The following is an 11,646-nucleotide window of genomic DNA, read 5'->3' on the forward strand; positions in this document are numbered from 1 at the left end:
GGGGAATCCATGCTCTCCATCGGACGGTGGGGATTAGATATTGGGGGTGTTTAGTAATCGAACGGCGGTGATCGGAGGATTTGTGAGGAAAAGATTAAGATCATAGTAATATGAGAAAAGACAGATTTTTTTTTTTTTTTTTTTTTTAGTTTGGAGGTTTGATGAAAATGCTTGGTAGAGTCGGCGTTACCATTCTTTTAAATGGCCGCACTAAACGCCAATTGTGTTTGGGTTTTTATCCTCTGTAATATTTCCACGTACACCGTGTACACAGGCGCGTTTATACTTTATATATGTCATATGTGTGTGTTTTTAAGTTATAATAATTAAAATAAACTTTTTTTACACGTAGATATATAGATTAAGAATGCCTAATCGGAAGGATATTAGTCTTGACAATGATTTAAAATATTTTAATTCTGTATATGTTTAATATGGACATGATATTATATTATATGGAACTAGATTTATATTCCTGCATAATTTGATAAATTGTTTGTAAATATTATTTTTTATAAACTAATTTAGTTTTCCGAAATAAAGAAGATAATATAACTCCACATTATTTCGGCATACTTTTCGTGACGACATTTTGACACGTATGCAAGGAGGACTAATTAATCATGTCTGAATCGTGAAATTACTATATCAACCAAAGTGGTAGGGGTAAATTAGTCATTTCATGTGATAGATAATTTCTGTATTAACCAGTCCATTAATCATGCGTGTATGTGTTCATATACAGACTCGACAACGGAGCGGAATCGGGGATTAACGACGAAAGCGATACATCATTCATTTTGCAAATTGGTTTCACTATAATAATAAAACAAAATTTAAATAGATATTTTCAGATTCATATTTATCCACTCTAAACGTTTATTCCACATGATAATAATATGTATTTTAAAACCATATGTTAAATTAGTAATCTCTTGTTTGTTTAATTCCCAATATCGATATTGATAAAATAACCAAATTTGTGTGTAGCTGGCTGTATATACCAAATAATATAAAGTTTTAAAAACAATTACGACTTGACTAGGGGCATCATGATCATCCTCCTTTTGGAATATAATTATAATATTTTTTTTTGTTTTTTGGGCAAATTATAATATTTTTGTTTACCATGCAATAAAAAATTAGCTTAAAAATTCGACCGCTACTTTTTTTGTTTTGATTTTCGGAATTTAAACATATTATGGCATGAAAATTTAATTTATTAGTAAAGTTTTATTTCCGATAAATAATCTCCTCGAAATTATATCGTATTAGGGAAAAAGAATATTAATTAAATATCCACTATTTTTTATTTTGGTGGCGTCCAATGTAAACTCGACACATTTGACACCTGATTGAATCTGGTATTGACACGTGGCGGGATTTGATGGGACCCACACAAGCAGATGATGTGGAAGGAGTGGTGGGTGTGGAGAAAAAAGCTTTACGCTTCGGATGTCATGCTTTTGTTATGCAAATCGCACCACCAAAAAAACTTATTATAAAATAAATATTAAGAAACAAAACAAATCGGTCCATTCCATGTGATTATCATATAGATAAATAAATAAATAAATAAGCCAGGGCAAGTATGATTATTATTATTTTCTTTATTGTTAAAATCACTAATAATTCAGGCCCATCTCTATCCAAAATTACATAATCTGCATTAAATGCCATAGCATATGCATAATATTTTTTTTTCTGGATTGGTTTACGTCATAATAATAATAATAAAACAGCTTATAATTCACCGATCATACGATTAGACATGTATTGTATGCAACCATATTATAATTTTGTAGGAAATGTAATCAGAATACACGATACGATTTGCAAATTTTCAATAATTAATAATACAAATAATAAAATTTAATATTTATTTTGGTTGTATCATTTTTTTGGAGTTTCTAGACGTTCCATGGATTCCAACGACCTCAATTTCTGGGTCAAACACGTTAATAATTTTGGCCAATGATAAATTTTAACCTACGCTAAATAGGACAAAAATATATATTTTATAATCAGGTTACATATTTTTACCTTCTGTTTTTTTGTTTATTACCTTACGAAGAAAGCAATTTTTTTTGGTAAATAAAATTATAAACTATTTAACTGCAAATATAGAAAAAAATTAACAACTAAATATGGATTTTAAAATGGAAAGAGAAAAGAATTAGCTAGCCTATATATTTGGTAAAATATTTGACATACATACATACATACATACATACATACATACATACATACATACATACATACATACATACATACATACATACATACATACATACATACATACATACATACATACATACATACATACATACATACATACATACATACATACATACAACTGCGGTGATTAATGCAAACAAGTTGAGACAAAAAAAATCTGAATCAAATGGAGAAGTGGAGCCCAAATGTTGGTTTGAAGATTCACAAATGGGTACGGCGCTGTCTTCACTTGTAGATTGGAATATTCACCCTTTCTCCCTTCATTATTTTTAAATTTCTTTATAAATTGAGAAAATATTAAATGAAAACTTACACTTTGTTTCCAATAAAATTATTAGTAATTTTTTCCACGGAAGGTGAAACAAACCCAATGTTTGAATTGCATAATTTTAACTTTTTCCATTTATTATTAATCTATTTTTTTAAAACATACATACTGAAATATTTCATTTTGTAAAATATTTTTTTTTCATATTTGCTCAATCAGGTGATCCCGTTCTTCTCCTGTTACTGTCAAATTTATTTTACAGATACAATTGCACATATATATATATATATATATATGTATATGAAATGGATTTTGATGGATGCATTTAAACAACCGAAGCCATTTCTTCATATTAAAAATTATTGTCAATTCATTACATATATAAGGAAAATGCATTGCATATTATTTACGTCACGTTTGACCCTATTCCTATTTTTTTTCAACATATAAATGATAAAAGGCAATATATATATATATATATATATATACACGATAAAAAAAATTTGACATCTCTTTAATTTGATCCGTAAATCAAGAACTTGATTAGATATTTGACTTTGAGCCAGTCCAAAATAATGCGTTACTTTGTTTTATCGGAGGGTAGTGTTTTCTCGCCTGAAAATATGTGTTTCATTTGATTAAAATTATAAAATTTACTATTTATTAATCATTTTAAAAGCAGAGTCATATAATTTAAAATGCGATCATATATAAACATATATATATATATATATATGCAAATTATGGTATGAAAATGTGGGCCATTGGTCCATTACCATTTACCACGATAAATGCTTTGCTTTAATTAAATAATCCGTTCTTTAAATCACATCATGAGATAAGACATAACATAAATTCCGATACATTTTTTTTTTGTAATAACACAACGGAAACCTCTTTTCATATACGAATTTTCAGTAGCCGATAAAACGTATAAACATTTGTTGAATATTAACTTGATTAAATATATGCAACTTTGTTTTTAAATATCCAAAATACATATGACGAGACTAAAAATATAACTGAATATCGATCAAATTGTCCAAGGAGAATATTTCCGCACTAATTACGATAATTTTCATTCAGTCATCGGAAATATGTTCAAATAAATCAAATAATATATAAATACATTCGTAATTATTTGAATTTTAAAGGTAAAAAATATATTTTTTAAAAATTAAATTAAAAGGAAATATAACCAAAACGACAACATTGTACACCCTACTTTCACGTGTTAGTTCACCTTTTTTTTAAAATTTTTTTTTTCTCTACGATGTTAAAAAGTTGGTAGTAATATCCAAATACATTATAGTTTTGTAAAAATCAAATTAATAATACTATTGGACCAACGTTAATGAAAATTTATGAGTTTTTTTTGTTACCCAACTATGTACGTATGATAATATTATATGTGGTACAAAAATACGAACGTATGACCGAAGTTGTTGAATTTCAGTCTACTAGAAGCTATTACAATGGTAAGCCTAACTTGTAACTTTATATTTATTTTGCTTGTAATAACACTTTTGGTTCTAAAAACGTGCAAAAAGCGACCAACTTTCAATGCCCTAATCGGAGAACGAACGTGTGGACATGTGTAACTTTTGCACCTATTGGCTATTGTTGTATCATGTGACATATATATATATATATATACACACACAAACACCTTTATTTCCCCATTAGAAAATCTCTAGCTATATGTCACATACATGGTTTTGTATAACAATATAACATATCAAATGTATTAGGTTTTTAACGTTGTAACATTATATATACTAATCATTATTTATACCTTATAACTCCTACAAAATATATCATCCATCATCTACATATATAGTACGTACCATAATTAACACCAATACTAGTTATCCTATTATTCTATTAGAGATATAAAAAAATGACTCTGATATTTAATATAGTATAGATATATACGAATATTTAGTTTGGTAATTTCCCTATTTAATTTAATTTTTTTGATTGTGCTATATTTCTTTCTTTTTTTTTTGTACCTTTTCAAAAGGGGTAAGAAATTTCAAACCTCCTTTATTTTCCCTTTTCTCTCTGCTTTTTTTTTTTTAAATCACGATAAAGATTATCTTGAACCTTGAACGAGAAAGACCTCCTCGTTGATAGCTATTTCCACGTTCTTAAAGTTTTTTCGTACAATTTTGATTTTTTTTTTAGTTTTGTAAAAAAAAAAAAAGTATCCATTCGGTATTAATGTTAACTTTCAGTTCAGCTTGCACTCGATTTTTCATTAGAAAAAGTGATATTTTAAAATATTTTTCGTTTTTATATTTAGTTTAAATATATTTAGTTTTAGAATAGCCATTTCCAAATGGTTTTTAAATTACATTCAGTTCAAATAAAGTTATATATTATTTAGATTTTATTTGATTTTTGAATATAGAAACAAAATTGTCCACGCCTAATAATTAATGATAAAAAAAAATAGATCATGCATGACGAATTAAAGAGATGAAACACATGACTCTTTGAAGCACTATAAAGTATAAAATAAAGTGATGGATTATATATATATATTGTTCTCTAACGGATTCAGGCGAAGCCCTTTGTGCATGACCTTTTAATATTGTGCTTTTTGTAGCAGAATACAATATGCTCATATATTTCATGACATATTCGCCCGACAACTTGTAGAACCAAACCTAGGTCACGCATTAGAAAATGCTGCTAAATCTAATATTTGCATTTACATACATACATACATACATATATTTATCAAATCACACATATGGAATTTAACTAAGTTTTGTACTTATAATGACACATTAATTGTCGACGATTACAGTACGACAAAGGAGAAACTATGAATGCGTGTACATCTTTTTCACCATCACCACAACATATCAATACGGACATGCATACGTATATATGTACGTATATTCTACCGAAAATGTAAAACATACGTACATATACGGACAAAATAGGGTGATGTCAGCAGCAGAGGTTCATTTGGAGCCAAGTGGCGGTAATGGTATGAACAAACAGCCGTAGATTATTTTGCCTCTAATCTAATCCTTGTTTTTTAACCTGGATTGAGCAAAGTGATTAAGGACCTTCTCTCATTTGTCATCATTGTCAAGCATGATCCACATCCCTTCTCGATACAAAAGCAAAACCATGAAGGATTTTAATATAAGTTATATGTATCCCGCCATTAGGTGGTGGTCAAATGGTTTGATAGGTGATAAATTCACTTCGATGTATTGGGTTCGATTCAACTAATGACGAGGAAGGACGCAATTAACTGCGTTACTAAAAACTGATTCTGAATTTAGAAAAATTAAGTAAATCGAAGGCCTAGTGAACATCCTTATTATAATAATAATAAAAAAAAGATATATGTATTCAATCACAGTTTCTCATATACTAATTTGTCGTTTTTTGGATAGATATACGCAACAAATACATTCTCAAAGAAAATGCCAAAATCCTATATTTGGCTATCTTGATTATTTTTCTTCGTGATCTATATATATCATATATTTATTTTTCTATTTGAATAGATGAAACTATTTTTGCTTAAAACCAATGATTCTGTTCATCATTTTTCCAAACTAAATCAAAGTGGAAATAACTCAACTTTTAAAACTTTGGGTACTTGCGAGTGAATATTTTGAAAGAATTTTATCAAAAAAAAAATATGTTGAAAGAAAAAAGGATTTATTACACATTAAAATGATTTTTTTTTTAAAAAAAGGAAGCGAAAAACATCACAGACAATGGACTGCCTGATTGCATGAGGTAAATGAAAAGGGGTTTAGGCCCATGGGTCAAAATCATCCATTCATGATCCGTTCGGCCTTTTGTTTTTTTAGCCATTATGGTTTTTTTTTTTTTTTTTTTTGCCATTTTTTTTCATATATCTCGTGACCCGTTTATTTTCCATTACTTGAATTTTTTTGTATTTCCAACTTAAACTATAGTTTCTGAAATGTATATTCAATTTTTTTGGATGTATTAATTTTGATTTAACCCAATTTTTTTATAAAGGTTTTGAAACAACTCCTTTCCCTGCAGATAAATAATTTCTTGTGAGTATAATCAATTTAAATAAAACATTAAGCGGTTAAAATTTAAACAAAAGAGCAAATGCGAGTAAGTTCAATCTCGTGACCCGTTTATTTTCCATTACTTGAATTTTTTTGTATTTCCAACTTAAACTATAGTTTCTGAAATGTATATTCAATTTTTTTGGATGTATTAATTTTGATTTAACCCAATTTTTTTATAAAGGTTTTGAAACAACTCCTTTCCCTGCAGATAAATAATTTCTTGTGAGTATAATCAATTTAAATAAAACATTAAGCGGTTAAAATTTAAACAAAAGAGCAAATGCGAGTAAGTTCAAAGACAAATGAGAGGACCCTATGTTTTCGAAACTTGTACGGTTTGAACTGTTCCATAATGGAGGGAGGTGTTGTGTTTGTTTGGTCCGGTTGGTCAAAGACGCGTTCGCGTTGACCACACGTGCAATTTGTTAATCGACCGGTCAATGGTTATCTTACGTAAAGTCCAATAAGAGGTCCAAATCCCATTTAATTATATACACATATGCGTGTGCGGTGTTCCAATACCAAAAAATAAAAAGAAAAAAAATCTACATTGTCTGGTTTTACATTCATGATATATACACTAAATAACCGGTCAATAGAATTGTATTTGTAGAGATTTGATTCGTCGTTAATCTTGATATTCTTATTGATTTTTATTCCATTTTTGTTTGTCATAATGTCTATATATTTTAATTATTCATACAAAAAAATATATATTAATTATTTTGTAGAGGTTTGAAATCCATTATTTCTATTCAAACGCGGTATAAATCTTATTAGTTCGGTTCAGTTTAGTTTGAATAATATTGAAGAACATAGAGAAGGATAAACACTTGGTTCCCTGATTTTTAGATATTTTGAAGATAATAAAATTTATTAAATAATCTAATTTAATATTGGAAGAATATTTATCTAATAATCCGTCATAAATGTTTTCAATTTTTCAAATGTTAGTTGGATCAACCAACCTTCTTTATATTATTATTATTATTATTTCACGCAACCATGTATTTAAAATACTCAAAGTGGTAACTTTAATCATATGTTGGAATTCGGGTTCTTCTTCTTTCTTTTTTTCTTCTAACGTTAGTATAAAGTCTTTTATTAATATTTAAATACGGTGTTTTTTGTCCGATATTATCTCAAAATCCAAAAGAGCACATGATTCTCGCCGTCACGTTTAAAAACAAAAACAAAAAGAGTACTAGGATTTTGTCGTCATATGATATACACACGTACACAAAAATATATATATATATATATATATATTATGCATATTATAGTGATTATCTCTATGTTCTCGTATATACAAAAGAAACGCATAACCGTTTCAAAAAATAATGCCCAATTTATATTAATAAAATAGTTACAAAACATGCAAATTTTATAAATTTCATCATATATAGTACAAAGGATCCGATCATCTTGTGAATCGAAAATGGGTGATCTCGATGTGACAACTGCCAATCTCCGACGTGGGAATCTAAACCTAATTTAACTCTGATCCTATCCCCAAAGAATTCGAATCTATGTATTTACATCGGATTTTCCATCCGAAAAGAGAGCTTTGTATCCTTTTATTATGCCACGCATTACATCATCACATAAACCCGAACCCACCGGGTTGACCCGAATATCTGAACCCGAACACATCGACCGAGTTCACGCCAGAAGCCTGAGTCAACGCGCCGGAGCCGAGCTGCAACATCCCAGACGCAGACGCGGCGTTCTTCTGCCGCTGCGTTCTATAACCGCTCTCGACTTCATCGTCCGTCTTCACGTGGAAGTAGCCTTCGTCGTACCCGAAACCCGGGAAGACCTGACTCGCACCGAGTTCCGGTGCCGAGTTATGCGTGTCGGCGAGACTCGACCAATTGAAATCCGACGTGCCGAGATTAGCGATGAACCCGGATTTCTGCTCGGGCAAATTAAACGGCATAGACCGGTTTGAACCGGTGAAATGGAAGCTCTGGTCATCGATTTCGTGTATGGATTGGAGAACGTCGTCAAAATGAGACGAAGACGAGGTCGATGAACCATTGTTGCTGTATTCTCTGTTCGTGAGGACACTGTTATGGATTTGTTTCTGAGCACTCGAGTTTTTCTTGTATATTCGGCATAGAACCCAATCATCCAACTGTAATTACCAAAAGAGAAATGACGAAAAGTAAATAAATATACGTATACCGTAACTAATATGAACGTATATAACATAGATATACGTATTATAAAGTTCATCGTATGTATGTTATTGCCACCTTTGAGCTTCCGTTCTTGCGGGAGGGTTCGATGAGACGGTATTCATGCATGATCCAATTGGTCTTGGTTCCTTTCGGAGCTTTTCCGACGTAGAAAACCAAAGCTTTCTTGATTCCAACTCTGCGTCCCTCGGTGGATATGATCTTGTCCGTACCCGTGGCCTTCCAATAACCCGACCCGGCAACTCTATTGGGTCGTGACCCGTTTGGATACTTCCTGTCTCTCGGGCTGAAAAAATACCACTCTTTCTCCCCGAATATCGCCTTACCTACAACGTTAAACCAAAACAAGAACGCGTAAACCGGTTATATCAACGATCGGTACACAACAATATGACATTTTGTTAGGATTTGGACCGGTTTAGGTACTCACTTGGAAGAATCCATGGATCGAATTTATAGAGATCGATTTCGGCGATGATTTGGAGAGAAAAATCGTGACCGGCGACTTTGCGGCAGAGGTATTGAACCATGAGCTCTTCGTCGGTCGGATAAAACCGGAAACCCGGTGGTAAGCTCAATTGGGCTAACGGGTCGGTTTCTATTATACCCATTTTGAATTTTCTTTTCTCTCTTTCTTTTTTTAAAATTTGAAATTTTTGAAGCATGTGTTACTTATATATAGAGCGCATCACGCCGCCATATTGGCTGGAATGTGGGACCCACTTTGTGTTTATCTACAAATAGACACGTGGATCAATTACAACGTTGGGATTTTTATGCGTCATTTCGGTTCATTGAACCTATACGAAATTAAAAAACAATTATTTAAAAAAAAGGCATCGATGTTATCCGGTGTGTTGCTTGTCCAATTATATGGAACTGTGTGTGTATTGCAGCTAGTATTTTTTTTCCTGAATTTAAGGAGATTTGTATACATTTTAGAAATAATATCTTATAATATATGTTTTTTCTGTGTGTCAATATCTTATAATATATGTTGACCACATGAAAAAAAAAAACATTTATGTTTGACCATCATTACACGTGAATCTTGCAGTAGAACCTTATTTTATCGTGTTAAGAAAACAATTTTTTCAGCATATATCATTGAAAATAAAATCATCACTAAAATCAGATAAATTGTGTTTGCAGGCTATTGAGTAGATAGTCTTACAGCTGTTAAGATATTTAAGCAATTATTAATACTAATCATATTTTTTATTTTATTAAAATAGATATAATTGATCATATTTTTCTTAATTATATATATTGGTTGAAATAATTAAAATTAGTGTTAATGTCATGACATTCACAAAAAGAAACCTGAATACAAAATATAAATTTTATGAATCCAATTCTAAAAGGACGTTACAGCGACAAAACTTTTTTCTCCATATGTATATATATACCAACCTTTTTTTTTTTCTCGAACCTCAGAAAATATAATATGTAAAATGTTTTGGTATATAATGTGGTGTTTGTAAATATATAAAAGAATTATTTATCGTATTCAATGGTTTACCATGTCCCTAACATTTCAATCCATTTCTTTCTTACGCTTTCCAACGCATTTGTTCCAAAGAATTTCAGGGGAAAAAAATGATAGTTCATGAAAAGGAAAAAAAAAAAGATATTTAACAAAAAAGAAAAAAAGAAAAAAGTTATTGGGGAGACACGTGTAAGATGTTGGCACCGTCGTTGAGAACTTGGAAAAAAAAATCAAGACGAACTTGCGAACTGAACTGTTCAATGTATGATATCGTGGAAGGCGTTTTCCTTAAGGACATGAGTCACTGAACTTCCACGAGCCGACACGTGTCCACGTGTGTGTGGGTCTAGTTAGGCGGGATATTGTCAAAAAGGCGTTAGGGAGTGGAAAAAAAATATATAACACGCCTTGATTTGGACTCCAATTTAATTATACATTTTTTGTTGAAAACCAAATAAATTATGGTATTATTATAAGTTAAAATTCGAAAATGCTATATGGATATCAAATTCGATTCTTATATATATATATATGATTATATACATATGTGATAATATAAGTAACATATGTCAATAAAAGAAAATATTAACGTATTTAATATTTATGTATTTCCCTATATCTTTATTTCGAAACTGAAACCACATAATTTGAAACCTAAGTTAAAAGCATACGGCGAGTGACCAATACCTATGTGAAAGTATAAATATGTAAAAATGAATAAATTAGGTTAGAGTTCACTAAACAAACCCTCCCCCCCTCTCTCTCTCTCTCTCTCTCTCTCTCTCTCTCTCTCTCTCTCTGGGGTTTGTACGTTATTCGATTTCTGTAACCAATTAGGGTTTATTTTACAGAATAGCTTCATCACGAAGACTATATATATCTATTGCTTCCTACGTGTTGTCTTTATACGTTACTATATATATATAGCGTTGGATAAAAGGTAGTCGGCTTTATCCGATTGCTCCATCGATTAAATATACCCATCAAGTGATAGATAATGGGTTGGTCAAAGTTTCTTCTTCTTCTCTTCTTTTTTTAGTTTTTTAGATGAGAGAGAGAGAGAGAGAGAGAGAGAGAGAGAGAGAGAGAGAGAGAGAGAGAGAGCGCTCCTCGAGAGGAAAATGGATAATTATCGAAAGCTGTATTTCGTGGGAACAACTCGTATTATATATATATATATATATATATATATATATATATGTTCGTTCAATTAAAAACATATTATATTATTCCGCAAATTTTGTAAGAAACTGTCTATGAAAGAGATGAAGATGAAGGTGGTTATGCAGATTTTTAGATGGGCATAAAAGTCAGATGAAGGGAATTCATTCACGTGTGTTTTAGGGATCGAGTTTCTTGACAATAACC

The 11,646-nt window shown here is 30.5% G+C and overlaps 1 protein-coding gene across 1 annotated transcript; it reads right to left on the bottom strand.

Annotated features, from left to right (window-relative positions):
- Positions 1-7,916: 7,916 nt before the first annotated feature.
- LOC104818059 (NAC domain-containing protein 19-like) lies at positions 7,917-9,425 on the bottom strand. The gene is made up of 3 exons (XM_010547504.1): positions 9,220-9,425; positions 8,847-9,115; positions 7,917-8,725 (listed from the first exon to the last, which is right to left on the bottom strand). Exons 1-3 carry the CDS (start codon positions 9,398-9,400, stop codon positions 8,189-8,191), a joined length of 987 nt encoding a protein of 328 aa, XP_010545806.1. The 5' UTR covers positions 9,401-9,425; the 3' UTR covers positions 7,917-8,188.
- Between the last annotated feature and the right edge of the window lie 2,221 nt (positions 9,426-11,646).

Source organism: Tarenaya hassleriana, unplaced genomic scaffold, assembly GCF_000463585.1.
Source record: "Tarenaya hassleriana unplaced genomic scaffold, ASM46358v1 Cleome28, whole genome shotgun sequence".
In the NCBI taxonomy this organism is placed as follows: domain Eukaryota; kingdom Viridiplantae; phylum Streptophyta; class Magnoliopsida; order Brassicales; family Cleomaceae; genus Tarenaya; species Tarenaya hassleriana.